This window comes from Dipodomys merriami, unplaced genomic scaffold (genome assembly GCF_024711535.1).
Source record: "Dipodomys merriami isolate MVZ:Mamm:240054 unplaced genomic scaffold, mDipMer1.0.p SCAF_56, whole genome shotgun sequence".
Classification (NCBI taxonomy): domain Eukaryota; kingdom Metazoa; phylum Chordata; class Mammalia; order Rodentia; family Heteromyidae; genus Dipodomys; species Dipodomys merriami.
The window spans coordinates 6,644,505-6,658,457 of record NW_027206135.1 but is presented as its reverse complement, the minus strand read 5'-3'; the positions used below and the strand labels follow the sequence as shown (position 1 = coordinate 6,658,457).

The window sequence follows — 13,953 nt, the reverse complement described above, 5'->3', positions numbered from 1 at the left end:
AAAAAAAAAAAGGAACCACCCTCAGTGCTCATAACTGAAGTGGTAGAAGCACAAGCCATGAAACAGCCATGCTTCTATCTTAATAAATCAGCTGGGAAATATAAGACCAAAGTGTTATTTTCTTAGTGAAATGACTCTATGTTCTCTATTTCTGAAGGGTAGAACTGTAAGCCAGGCATGGTGGCACACATCTTTAATGCCAGTATTTGAGAGGCTCCAGGAGGAGGATCACAAATTCAAGGACAGCCTATGGCTACAAAATAAGAGCCTATCTTAAAAAAGAAAAAAGTTAGAAATGAAGCTTCAGAAAACTTATTTTCAATCAACATGTGTGTGCTATAACCATCACATACTCACTGTGTGACAAGTAGAGAAGCCTGGGACTCTGTGTAGTTTAGGTGTATTTCACAACATAAATTCCTTACAACTGAGAGTAGGCTGGTTCCTCCTCACTTCTCCAGAATTCAGATGGGCATGGTCAAAAGAAAACATGCATAGCAATGCGGGGAATTCTGACTCTAAAGACTCAATTTTGTTCTTTACCGTTAAAGCCTGAGGAAAAAGCAAGTTCTGACTCATGCAGGGAATTATGGGGAAGACTGGTGAAGGGCAAGAACATCTCTGAAAGGGGTTCATTTCATTCTTACCTGTGACCCAGGCCTGGGGTTGTGGCATCGTGCAAGTATTGTTGGATAAATGGCCCAAAGTATTCCTTTGAAGACACAACCACCCTTCCCCAGTAGGGTTTGGAGCCTAGGGGATTCAGGAACTATGGGGGAATAGCTTCTCCTGTTTGTTTCTGCACTTTCATCTGGTAGAATTCAGCCACAGAAAACAACACAGTGGTGCTGGCTGCTGGATACTCACAACTAAAATCCTTGTCATTGAGGAGGGTGATATCTGGGGATCCAGGTTTGAAACCAGCCCAAGAAGGCAAATCTGAGAGACTCTTATCTTTAATAAACCATCAAAAAGCTAGAAGCAGTGGTGTAGCTCCAATGGAAGAGTACTAGCCGTGAGTAAAAATGCCAAGAAAGAGCATGAAGGCCTGAGTTCAAGCCCAAGTACTGGTCCAAGAACAAAGCAAAACAAAAACAAAAAGAAGGAAAAAAAAAAAACAACCCTGTGTCAGAAGCTGAGTTTCTAGAGAAATCTAAATTGTAGTAAAGGAATGAGCACTTATAGCTCAGGGTTTACAGATCCCTGTTTGTTGCCCCATAGTTTTAAGAATTAGACAGCTAAGCCAGTAATCCTAGCTACTCAGGAAGCTGAGATCCGAGGACCAGGGTTTAAGCCATCCCGGGTAGGAAAGTCCATGAGACTCTTATCTCCAATTACCATACCAGAAAATGCAAGTGGTGACCTGATTCAAAGAGTTAGAGCTCTAGCCTTGAGTGAAAAAGCTCATGGACAGTACCAATGCCATGAGTTCAAGATCTATGACCAATAAAAAAAAGATAGACAGCAAATGAACCAAAGGTTAAACAAGAATAATTTTGTAGGCTTTTTCTTTTTTTTCCTGTCCAGCACCTGAACCCTAATAATTTTTTCTGTCGGAGGAACTCTCTGATTCATAAAAAGCAGAGACAATCAACTACTAGAAAAGTAAAAATATGCCAGGTGCCTATTCTCAGTATTCCTTGGAGGTAGGACATGGATGTGTGACCTAGGATTGGCCACTCCCAAGTCTCAGATTTTGGAAGCCAGTATGAAAAGACGAAGAAGGGGCCTTAGAGTACTTGTTTTGGTTGCAGACAATGCAAAAGTTAATGCTATTTGTAAATCCAGCAGATTCAAGTGAGGCAGTGATGGAATGTGTGTCTAGAAATGGGGACGGTAGCTATGAAACTATGGTGCTTAGCATCTTCACTCTTGGATTTGCTTTGTAACTTTGGCTGTGGTCCTAATCACAGCCTACCCTTCCTTTATCTTGCTCCCTTTCAAAGATGTTTTTGTAGAAAACAGTTGAAAGAACTGATATCTTTTCAGTGGGTTCACTTTGTACATTCAAATATCCAAAGTCAGTGCTATTGGCTGCAAATATGACTCCTGCTACAAAAGTTTGTACTAGCATGAGATGCAGAACCTACATGTGTGAACTGGCTAAACAGAGAGAAGATACAAGGTGACAGGACTATAGATTTTGAGCTGGAGAATTGGTGTTCCTTGTTAGGTAATGGTGCAATAGTTATTTCCTAAAGTATTCACAGAAGTTATATAAGAACAAGGAAAAAGAAGAACATAAATGGAAAGATAGCCTTTCTAAAAGCAAAGGATAGAAAATAAACAGAACTTTATTAAAAGAGATTCCACCTGCAGTTTGTAATCTAAGTGATTCAATCATTCGAAACTGTTGGGTCAAAATAATTTAATTTCTTTACATGGAGATAAATTCCATACAGAGAAGTGTGATTTGAAGTAAGAAGTGCTTTGGCCTGAAGCTCCACAGAAGATCTGGGATATGAAGTAGGATCAGAACCAGGATGGAGTCTTATCTAAGACGCTAGGTTTGTCAGCCAGGGAATCCACAGAGAACTAACATTCAGCACACACTTTGAGAACTGAAAATTCTCTCTGGGACAAAGTCCTTTGAGGCTCCCCAAATCTCTATTTTAATTTCTATTTTCAAGCTTCCATTCTACTGTTTGAAGCTTACAAACCCCAAAGTCATTTTCAGTTTAGCATGAGTTTTACAGATAAAATACTGATTATCTTAGCTTCTTTTATAGAATAACATCAGTGTTTTACATATAATAAAGAATTCACCCTTCACCCTTGTCCAGAGAGAGAAACTGAGGCACAGGGCCTTGATCAGGTCCACAGGTCATCAGGCTCAGCTGGCTGAACAAAGCACAGACAGTCAAAATGTAAACTTTTTCAGACTTGGTGACCAGTGGCCATCTGTCTGAGATAGGCAAGAGATGTCTTGGCTTTCTGTCTTTGGCCTTTATTATCCTTTCTAGCCAAGAGTGAGGTGTTCTGAAGTCTGGATTCCCAGTATTCATTGCATCTGAGCTACTGCAAAGATGGATCACTGTATCAAGCAAGGAGCTCTCTGTTCTGTGTCTGTGCTGGCTGAAGGACAGATAGAAGCTTTGGAAAGCCTTGCTTTCTTGCGCATTTCACAGGTGTATGTGGAGATGCATCACCAAGGAGTTGATCTGAGAAGCATACAGATGTGCAGAGTGTCTGCCTTGAGAACCTGTGAATCTGGGCCACGTTCAGTGCTTATTTTGGTTCTTCCATCTTTCTTCAGAAAGTCTCTTGGCTATGTCTCTGGTGTCAGCTTTCTGGAAGTGTCACACTGGCATAGACTGTGATGAGATTGGGTTCCTGTGGGCAAAGCAGAAGGAACCTGTGAGTGGAGGGACAATGTGCTAGCCTTACAGGCTTTGAATGTAGTAACATTACGCAGGAAAGGAAAGTGTCTCTAAGACCATGTAGCAGAGCTACTTGCTCAGAGTCTGTCATAGATGGGGAATTGCCGTGGCAGCTCTCAGGTCTTCTGTAAGTAGAGCTACAGCTTCCTTCCAGGCATGAACATGCCATTGGGGAACTGGGATACCCCCTCCCTTCCTCCCTGTCCTCTCTCCCTCTCTCCCTCTCTCTCTCTCCCCCTCTTTCTCCCTCCCTCCCTCCCTCCCTCCCCCCCCTCTCTCTCTCCTCTCTCTCTCTCTTTCTCTCTCTCTTGGTCGGTCATGGGGCTTGAACTCTGGGCTTGGGCGCTGTCTCTGCGCTCTTCAGCTCAAGGCAAGCGCTCTACCGCTTGAGCCATAGAGCCACTTCCGGTCCAGTTTTCTAGTGGTTAATTGGAGATAAGAGTCTCATGGACTTTCCTGCCTGGGCTGGCTTTGAACCGCGATTCTCAGATCTCAGCCTCCTGAGTAGCTAAGATTAGAGGCGTGAGCCACTGGCTCCCGGCTTCTTGCTTTCTCTTGTAAGAAAGGTATTGAGAGTTTGGAGGAGCCAAGAACATTTAAAATTATTCCACTTTAAAAAGGGCCAGCAAGACCCAAAGGAAAAAGTAGTACAAGAGGGAAAGAAGTGGGCAGAGAGGGGAGAAGAGGATTGTGGGTATAAAAGAAAGTCTAGGGCTCCTTGTTACAGTCTGAAATTTTCAAAGAAAGGTTGGACAAATGGGATTGCATTAAACAGCAGAGCTTCTGCATGGCAAAAGACATAGCTAGCAAGATCAATGGAAAGCCCACAGACTGGGAGAAGATCTTCACTAGCCATACAACAGACAAGGGCCTCATAACTAAAATATACTTAGGACTCAAAAAATTAATTTCAAAAACAAATTCTCAAAGAAACAACCATCCCATTAATAAGGCTAAAGACTTAAAGAGGGACTTCTCTGAAGGAAGTAAGAATGGCCAATAGACACATTAAGAAATACTCAATATCTTTGGCCATAAAAGAAATGGCAATTAAAACAACATTGAGATTCCACCTCACCCCAATAAGAATGGCTATAATCAAGAAATCTAATAACAACAGATTCTGGCAGGGATGTGGCCAAAAGGGAATGCTACTACACTGTTGATGGGAGTGTAAACTTGTTCAATCACCCTGGAAAGCAGTCAAAGGACTGAACACAGAGCTCCCCTATGATCCAGCAATCCCACTTCTGGGCATTTACCCAAATGACCACAAACAAGGCCATACTAAAGCTACCAGCACAACTATTTTATCACAGAATTATTTAACATAGCTAAGATATGGAACCAACCCAGATGCTTCCATCAGAAAGAGTGACACCACCCCATTTGTAAGGATATGGAAAGACTTGGAAAAAAAATCATATTAAGTGAAGTAAGCCGGACCCAAAGAAACATAGGTCCCATGGTTTCCCTCATTTGTAATAATTAGTTTATGTCTAGGATAATACTATTCGATGAGCAGAACAGCTCAATAGCTATGTTTGTATGACCATATAAGATGATGCTAAGAGAAACGAACTCTAAGACATGGACATAAGAGATTTTTCTTGGTTGTTGTTGTTTTTTAATGTACTACATGATTTCTTTTTTCTTTTGTGTTCCCCTCCCATGGTATATTCCCTGTTGTCACTGTATTTGTTTTTGGTACCCTGGGTATTGTTATCTGAATTAGGGAAGGGAAGGGGAACAACAAAACGGCGAGACAAAGGATAAAGGTAGAACCAATGCAACAGCAATACTCTCAAAACAATATGTTGGAAATGATCTGTACAATTGGAGGAGAGGGGGTTAGGGGAGGGAAAGTCGAGGGAAATGAGGGAGGGGGTAACTAGTTTGACCTGAAATGTTCTCACTACTTTACTTATGTCACTGTAACCCCTCTGTACATCACCTTGACAATAGAATTTAAAACCTCAACATTATTTTTTAAGGCTTTTGAAGTCAGATTTGTATTTTTGTTCTTTGTTAAATATAACAAGGTCCCAAGAAACTAGATCTCAAGGTGAAGGTCTATTTGAAATAGGGCACTGGCCCAGGCTTATTTGAAAGTGTGCCTGAGCAAGAGGAGCCCTGAAGGAGAAGGATAGATGCAGCATTTCAATGACCTGTAAACCTCTGTCGTGCCTCTGTAAACATGACCTCTCTTCTAGAATGCTTGGTAACATGACCCAAATGGAGCCAAGATTTCGGTTCAAAATATGTTGTTATTGATCATTTAGTAAAGATTCCTATCAGAAGAAAGCCAGCGGCTAGTGGTTCAAGTTTGTACTTGGGATGCTGAGAATGAGAGTATCACAATTTGAGGCCAGCATAAGTAGAAAAGTCCCTGAGACGCCATCTCCACAGAAGGGAGACTGGATGTAGTGGCACATGCCTGTGATCCCAGTGATGATAGGCCTAAGGTAGGTTGATTCTGGCTCAAGCACACGCCTAAGTAGGAAATAAGATTCTATCCTAAAAGTAACTCCTGAGAAACAGGGCTGGTGGTATGGCTCACTGGTAACACTCAATCACGGGAAGCTTGAGATACCCCTCTTGAGTTCAAGCCCTGGTTCTTCCCGGTCCCCCCCCCCCCCCCCGGCCAACCCCTACCACCAATCTGGCTCTAGGTAAGTCTCCCATTCTTGTTTGTATATCATCTTCTCTTCTTGTCTTGGCATGAATGCAGAAGCTCTCCCCCACCCTAAATCTTCTGATTAAATGGAGGGTATAAACATCTAGAAGCTGGGGGCTGGGGGCTCGTACCTGTAATCCTAGCTACTCAGAAGGCTGAGATCTGAGGATCATGGTTTGAAGATAGCCCAAGTAGGTAAGCTCCCATGAGACTCTTATCTCCAATTAACCACTCAAAAACTGGAAGTGGAGCTGTGGCTCAAATGTAAAGTGCTAACTTTGAGCAAGAGAGCTCAAGGACAACTCCCAGACCTCATGACTGACAAAAAAATTCTAGACATGAGAAGTGTTAAATAATTATAGAACAATTCTAAAACCAAATTTAATTTTTCGATTAACAGGTAATAATTGTCCTTATTAGTGGGGTACAGTGTGATGCTCCAACCCAAAGCATGAGCATTTTTACAAAGCTCCCTAGTGACTCTGGTCAGCAGGTGGAGTTGACAACACATTTGAGTGCAATTGCATTTGAGTGCAATCCCCAAACTTGAGTGTGCAGCGGCATCACCTGGCAGATGCTGTGCTGGAGTATGCAGATCCCTGAGCATTCTGCATGTATGTTTTGGTTTAGCAGAGTCCTAGGTGGGAGGCCCCAGGAAATTTGATTTCTAACAATTATTCTAGTTGATTCTGATGTCTTTAGACAGTTCTCAGGGAAACACAGACAAAAGGGCGTAAACCACAGCTTATTCTGAGCGGGCATGTGGGTTTTATGAAGTCCCAAACCAAACCTGTGCTTTGGCAGCTACTCCTTGGTGCCTGCTTGCTATGGACTACCTTTCAAGTCCAGCGCTCATCAGTCCGTTTCATGTCGTTCCTACCAAAAACGTAACAAAATAAAAAATCTTCCTCCACCTATCCATTGTGACTTGTCGAGATATGGAAGGATGCCTCACCTGGACAGACTCAGGGACAGGCTCTGTGGCAGCCATATAGATTGTTGTGCAGGGATCCTGATGTGGAAGAGATGCAGATGTCGTCTGTAAAAGATGCAAGGAAAATAAAGCCAATTAGCTGAGCAAAAAAGCTAGTTCCTTGTGTCATTTGTTCCAACCTCCTTTCCACAGAATTCTCTCATCACTTCCTTAGAAAGCAGCACTCCAGGTTTTTGCAGTTCTGGCTGTTCCTTAACCTAACATATCTTCTTACTTGCCTTACAATCACCATAAGGCCAAATGTTATAACTGACATTTTACAGATGAAGAAACTAAAGCTCAAAAAGCTGAAGTACTTTCACATACAAGAAACTGTAGGAACATTGTTTCTACATGTGGTGGCCCCTTTGTGCAGAACCTAAGTCAGTAACTAGGGCAGTAACCTGACCTAAGTAACCTAGCAGACAGTAAACATTTGAATAATTTTCCAATCTACAATATCCTTTATTATATTATTACATATCATATATTATTATATACCTATTATTAAGAGGAGCAAAGGAATGCTAATTTTTAAATGATTGTTGTAGTCTCTCTTCTAATGTAAGCATTTAACTATAAACAAAGGAAATTATAAGGATATGGCTATGTTTATATTGATATATAAAACAATAATAATTCTGTTTTATATATTTATACATAAATTAAAATAATAACATCATAACATACCTATATGAAGGTGAAGTTACACTGCAATGTAAGTGGAATATGTAGTATAAAGGGAATACAGTATAGTGGAATATACAGTACTAAAGGAGAAAATACTAATATGTGAGGAATGCATTTTATAATTTCTAGGATAGCCGGTCAAGAACAGGAGAGAGTTCTTAAATTGCTAATATAATAGAACATAAGATGGAATAAATATATAGTTTAAAAAATTCTTGCTGGGCACTAGTGGCTCATTCCTGTTACTCCTAGCTATACAAGAGGCTAAGACCTGAGGATTACAGTTCAAAGCCAACTATGCAAAAAAGTCCCCATGAGACTCTTATCTCCAATTGACCACACAAAACTGGAAGTGGAGCTGTGGCTCCAAGTGGTAAAGTATTAGCCTTGAGCAAAATAGCTCATGGACAGTGCTCAGACAATTAAGTTCAAGCCCTACGACGACCACCACCACCACCAACAAATCTCCACCAAAGAAATGTCAGTTTGGAAGTCCTTTAGCAGTAAGTTCTTCCAAATTTGTAAGAAGAGAAATAATATTGATCACTCCTATCCAACATTTCCAGAGAATTATAGAAAGAAAATAGATGTGGTAGGGCTGGGAAGGTGGCTCAGTAGTAGAGCACTTGCCTTGCATGCATGAGGCCCTGGGTTCGATTCCTCAGCACCACATAAGAAAAAAGCCGGCAGTGGTGCTGTGGCTCAAGTGGTAGAGCGCTAGCCTTGAGCTGAAGAGCTGAGGGACAGCGCCCAGGCCCAGAGTTCAGGCCCCGTGACGGGACCAAAAAACAAAACAAAACAAAAAGAAGCTTCAGTAAAAACATCACATGCAATGGTAAGATATGAAAAGTTTTCCTTCTGTTTGGAACTTTACAAGGATGTCATTATTAGCCCTAACATTCCCATCATATATTTTGGTTAGGGTTTTTTGGAACATGGTCTCACTACCAGGATAGGAGTTAGCAGAAACGAGAACTTGGTCTAAAAATCAATCTTGGAAATGAATTTTTTGTCATCTGAAGCATTTATCCAAAGTACTAATCAAAGCTGTCACCACCTCCATATCCTGTTCTCAAGAACATGCCTCTCTCCATATCTCAAATGGGCAGATTGTGACCTGGAAATCACCAAAATCTTCATGTCCAACAGACCACAATGTCTCCATATCTAGCCTCAATGCTTTCAGCCTGCTCTCCCTCACCCCATTTCTTATTTCTAGAGTCTCTGCTCCTCAGAGCCATTATCTTTCAAGTTTCTCTCTTTTGGTTTTTGCTTGGTATTGGTGTTGAAGTTTTAAATTCAGGACCGTATGCTTGCTACTATTTGAGGTACATCCTTAGCTTTTTTTTTTTTTTTTTTTTTAAATTTAGATAGGTCCTCATGCTTTTTGCCTAAGCCTGGCCTCAGGCTGCAATCCTGTATAGGTGAGATTACAGTTGTGAACCACTATATATAACTCGTTTATTGAGATGAAGGTCTCTAGTTTCTTTCTTTTTTGGCGGGGGGGTGGAGGAGGTGGGAGCAACTAGGATGATCAGTCACTACCTCCTAAGTAGCTGGGGTTATAGGCATGAACCTGGCCTCCATCATTCTCTTCCTAGTCTAAGGGTCATGCTACCACAGCTTTGCTTTCTTCCATCTCCAGTGTACATGCATCTTCCATCTCAATCATCCTCTAGCCAGAATTCAAGATACTCCTTCCTTTGTCTTCTTTGCACTTTGCACATAACACACAACAGCTTTTCTACATCTTTCCCCTCTCCTCAAATTCCTTAGAGAAGGGAATTAAATAACATGGGACCTTAAACTCCTAGAATGCCAGAGGTGGAAAGCATCAGATGTCATGTGTTTATAGCTTCCTCTTTATTCTTTTTTTAATGAAAAAATAGTTGTCCAGAAGATTACCCAAATATTTCCCATTATTTCAAATAATCAACAGTCCCCCATGACACTGGTTTTGTGACCTTTAGGAGAGTTCTTGTTCTTGATTCCTGCTTCCCTAATCTCATCTGCTCTAGAGCCCATGTAGAACCATGAATGTCAGACATGCAAGGAACATGGAATCCTGTGGAAACACGGTACATCTGTCCAAAAGAAAGCATAGAACTTACACCTGGTTGCTGGACTTGGGCATAGATAGTAAGAGTTTCTTCCTTAATTGGTGATTGATAATGATTCGCTTTACCTGGGGGAAAGAAACCATAGTGGTTACCTCCTTCTGATCCCCAACATAATCCCTCTGCTCAGATCTGTCAGGTCTTCATCCCTCCATTGCATGCCTAACTTTCCTCAAGACCACCACAGGAGCAAAGCACTGAGTCCCAAGCCCCCTGCACATTGAGGTTAGTTTTATTTGCTCTCTCCAGGCCTATCACCCTACCTGTCAAATGGAACTGAAATACCCTCTCACAGGGCATTGTGCTAATTATGAGATGTTACTTTTAAACTGTTTAAGACCACACTTAGCACATCATAAATGCCCAGTATTTGTTGGGTCCTATTCTCATAGGTATGATACTTATTTTAATCGATTGTTTTATGTGCATATTGGGTCTTGTAGGAGGATTCTGGGTTCTTAGAGGCCAGGGATAGATCATTTGTATTTTGTAGCTGGAAGCAGGTTGCTTCCTTCAGAGAGCCCATCTCTTGATTTCACTCTGTGTGTGTGTGTGTGAGAGAGTGTGTGTGTGTGTGTGTGTGTGTGTGTGTGTGTGTGTGTGTGTGTGTGTGTGTGTGTGTGTGTAGGAGGAATGATCCACATGTGATCTTAGGATTGTCGGTGATGTATTTGGGACTAGTTGGAAAATAAAAGTGTAATCTATTTTATTGCTCACCATCTAAAATTTTGTTTAGGGCCTAAGGTCTCTGTAAATGCATAAGTTGCAAAACATTTTAATTCTTAGCCAATTTTTAAAGTTTTCTTTTTTTTTAATTTAATTTTATTTTATTTGAGAACATACTGTACAGAGGGGTTACAATTACATTGGCAGGATAATGCATACATTTCTTACCAAGCATTGCAGCCTCCTCCTTTGTTTACCCTTCACCTCCCTTCCCAGCCTCCCCCCCCCAACCCAATCATACCCCCCTCCCCCAAGTTTTCTTTTTTTAATCTCAAGAGTAATTCATTCCCATTGCAAAACTGAAAATGCACAAAAAACATAAGATAAAATGTATCCAACTCAATTTCACTCTCAGAAGTAACCACTCCGAAACATGTCTTTTTAGACCAGCTCTGTGCAATACAGTTTTTCTGAAATAATGGAAAGGTTCCATATCTAAATACTCTAACATAGTCAGTCACGAGTCACAGATAGGGGACAACAGAGCACTGACACTATGACTAATGTAACTGAGAGATTATTTTATATGTTACTTAATGTGTTGATTCAATAGTTACCCCTATCTGGCTCTAGTTGCTATACTTACATAGATTTTTTTTGTTAACAAAAATGTGTTTTATACACATTCCCCTATAATTTAATCTTTTCATCTAAAGGTGTTCAAGGAATTTTTCATGTTTATGCAGTAGATATATTTGATCTTTCTCACAATATTTGATCTTTCTCACATTGCATGCATTCTTTTCAAACATTATGCAACAGGGAAAATAAACAGTCAGAAGCCTGGAGGACTTCCAGGGACTTATTGCAAAGTCTAGGCAGAGGCAATGGAAATTACAGCCTTTAAGGTAAATGTATTTTAACACAATTAAATTCTACCTATAAAGGTGGGAGCATATCTTTGAAGAAATAACACTGAAAAGAAATATATTTACACTTGGAAAGGAAAGGCCTAGTGTGTGGGTAGCAAGCATGGTGGAATGTGTTGTATGAGGGTATGAATCTTAGGGAGGAGATGATGAACAGCCACTGGAGTAATTAAAGAATTCTAAAGATGTGTGATTTCTCTGAGTGTGTATGGACATGACATGCTGTATGTGTGTGTAAGTGCACGTGCATATGTTTGTGTGTGTGTGCGTGTGTGTGTGTGTGTGTGTGTATGTGTGTGTACATAGACACAAAAGCGGTTGGAGATAGAGGGCTGCATGGTAGTTCTGTGAAATATACCCTTTCAGTTCCAGTTCATGAGTGTTTGCAACAGTTAGACATGCCTGCCCAGCACTCTGCTAGGCACTATTGGGGTATGAATAACAGACTCCAGTCTCAAAGGACCTTGATTTGATCTTGCAGGTCAGCTCAAGATGCAATTTAAATTGGGTGTACAGTCCTAAATGGTCAGTGAGATTAAATAGTAAGGCTGGCTCAGCAAGACCACTCCATCAAGATAATCTTGTCTATTTTCTTTAGTGCACGAACATGTTTTTGGAGGCCAACTGAACCCTCTCAAAGTCAGCAAGCTCGTAGGATCTCATGAAGAAAGAAAATCTTGGTCTTAATATTAGGGTATCTTATTTTAGCCATCATTAGCTACTAGGTGCTAGGCAAATTAGATCATCTCAGTGGATTGGATAGCACTTAAATATAGATGTATGCCCCAGGTTTGCGGTAATAAATGCTGATGGCAGATGAGGATGGAGGGAAGTGTGATACGGGTGAGCCTTGTACTAAGCAGAATGTAGCAGAGGAAAGAACACAGGTTAGAATCCCAGCACTGTGGCCAGCGAGGCTAATGTAGTGCAGGGTTTTCTCACCTTTAGTATCTCACTGTTTTCTTATAATAGAAGCTCAGTGTGGGAGCCCCACACCCATACCTGGTAGACTGCCTCTCACCACTTTAGCTCAACAGACTTTCTATCTGAATCACCTACCCCTCCCAACTCCTGCTCGGTGAACTCTTAGATGGAAAGAATGAGATAAGAGTCGGCATCTATGCTGTGTTCTTATATAAGTAAAACCAACATCATAATGCTGAGGTAAGGTCTTTTCTAAGAAGATTGTATGTTGATAACATTGGTCTACTTGAGAATAAGATCAGCCCCAGGCTTTGGGCTAGGTATAGCAAGTTTTATCCTTATCCCGAGGAGGTCAATCAGAGCCACTGTCCTGGTCTTAATATCCAGAATGTCCAGGACATTCTGACTCCATGGTGGGTAGATTATAGTTAACGTGGCTGAGAGGGTTCACTGCCCTGAGATATTGAATCATAGGACAATTGGAAGGAGAAGTGAGGAGATACTTCCTTTTACCACTTAAACTACAGGGGAATCACCAAGCCTTACTGGTTTCCATTTATCCTGGGAGACTTTTTGTAGAAGATGCAAGAATTCTCTGAAGTCTCCTTCCTAAGCATCCTGTATAGTGCTACTGCAGTGCTGAGTTGACATATTCTGCATAATGTGTCCTACGTTAGACACTTGTGGCTCTTTTTTCTTTTCCCTTAGCCCGGCATAAGGGAAGAAGGTAGGTTGCATTACATTTAGTTGGGCAAGGAGTCAGGATAGAGTTATTTAGTATTTTTCAAAGGTGGCCCCAAGCAGAAAGGTAAAATGGTGAGACCAAGCCTGAACTTGTGGATGAACTCCTTTGCTTTGCCACAGGGAATCTAGTAAAAAGTTGTTATTGTCAGATACCTACCTCTTCTCCTTAACAGTTGGATCACCATGATAAGAATTGTGATGAAACCCACAAAGCCCCCTAAGAACAGTCCAGCAGACAGTGTCCATTGTCTTGATTCTGAAAAGAAAGTCAAAGGTCAATCTCAGCAGCACTGGGAGTTTAAAAACAGTCTACCCAGAAGCCCTTCTGCTTCTCCACCATCTTCCCAGGGAAATACTCATCTGTGCCATTTTGGAGATCAGATTTAGACCACTGAACATTTCTATCTTTTGTTTTCCAATCCCAACTTGGCTCACTGTGTTTGGTGTTCATACTTCTAACTTCCATAAAAGTTTCTTTTCTATTAAAAATGCTTTATTATCACTTCAGCTAATACATAAAAATACCTAAAATTAAATGTAAATTTTTCTCTCCTAAATCCAATCTCTCTGGCTTCTTCTATTTTTAACTTCTAAGCATGTCCTCAATCTATTTTGAATAAAGTGAACATGGGGTTTCCACATGCTGTCCTGATATCTCCACGCCATTCTCATGAGACACTGGGAGGAAGCAATCTGCTTTTCTTTTTCAAAATAAGCATAATAGTGCTATTATCATCCTTCCATGTAAATAATTATGTTGAATCTACCAGACCTGAACGGAAACAGAAGCATGTAGTTCCTCTAAATCAGTGTCCTATTTAAAACTACCCAAGCTCAAAATCAGAAAACCAAC

General features: G+C 41.0%; 1 protein-coding gene across 2 annotated transcripts in view; it reads right to left on the bottom strand.

Annotated features, from left to right (window-relative positions):
* Nucleotides 1-2,353: 2,353 nt before the first annotated feature.
* Slamf1 (signaling lymphocytic activation molecule family member 1) overlaps nt 2,354-13,953 on the bottom strand; it is a 32,749-nt gene continuing 21,149 nt past the window's right edge. The window contains exons 4-7 of one of the 2 annotated variants that reach the window (XM_070000265.1): nt 13,258-13,356; nt 9,832-9,905; nt 7,013-7,096; nt 2,354-3,333 (exon numbers count right to left, since the gene is read on the bottom strand). In XM_070000265.1, the coding sequence (XP_069856366.1) occupies nt 3,283-3,333; nt 7,013-7,096; nt 9,832-9,905; nt 13,258-13,356 (308 nt within the window). In that variant the 3' untranslated portion in view covers nt 2,354-3,282. Of the gene's footprint in view, nt 3,334-6,849; nt 6,934-7,012; nt 7,097-9,831; nt 9,906-13,257; nt 13,357-13,953 lie in introns of those variants that run through there. The other variant, XM_070000266.1, reaches the window with a different exon arrangement.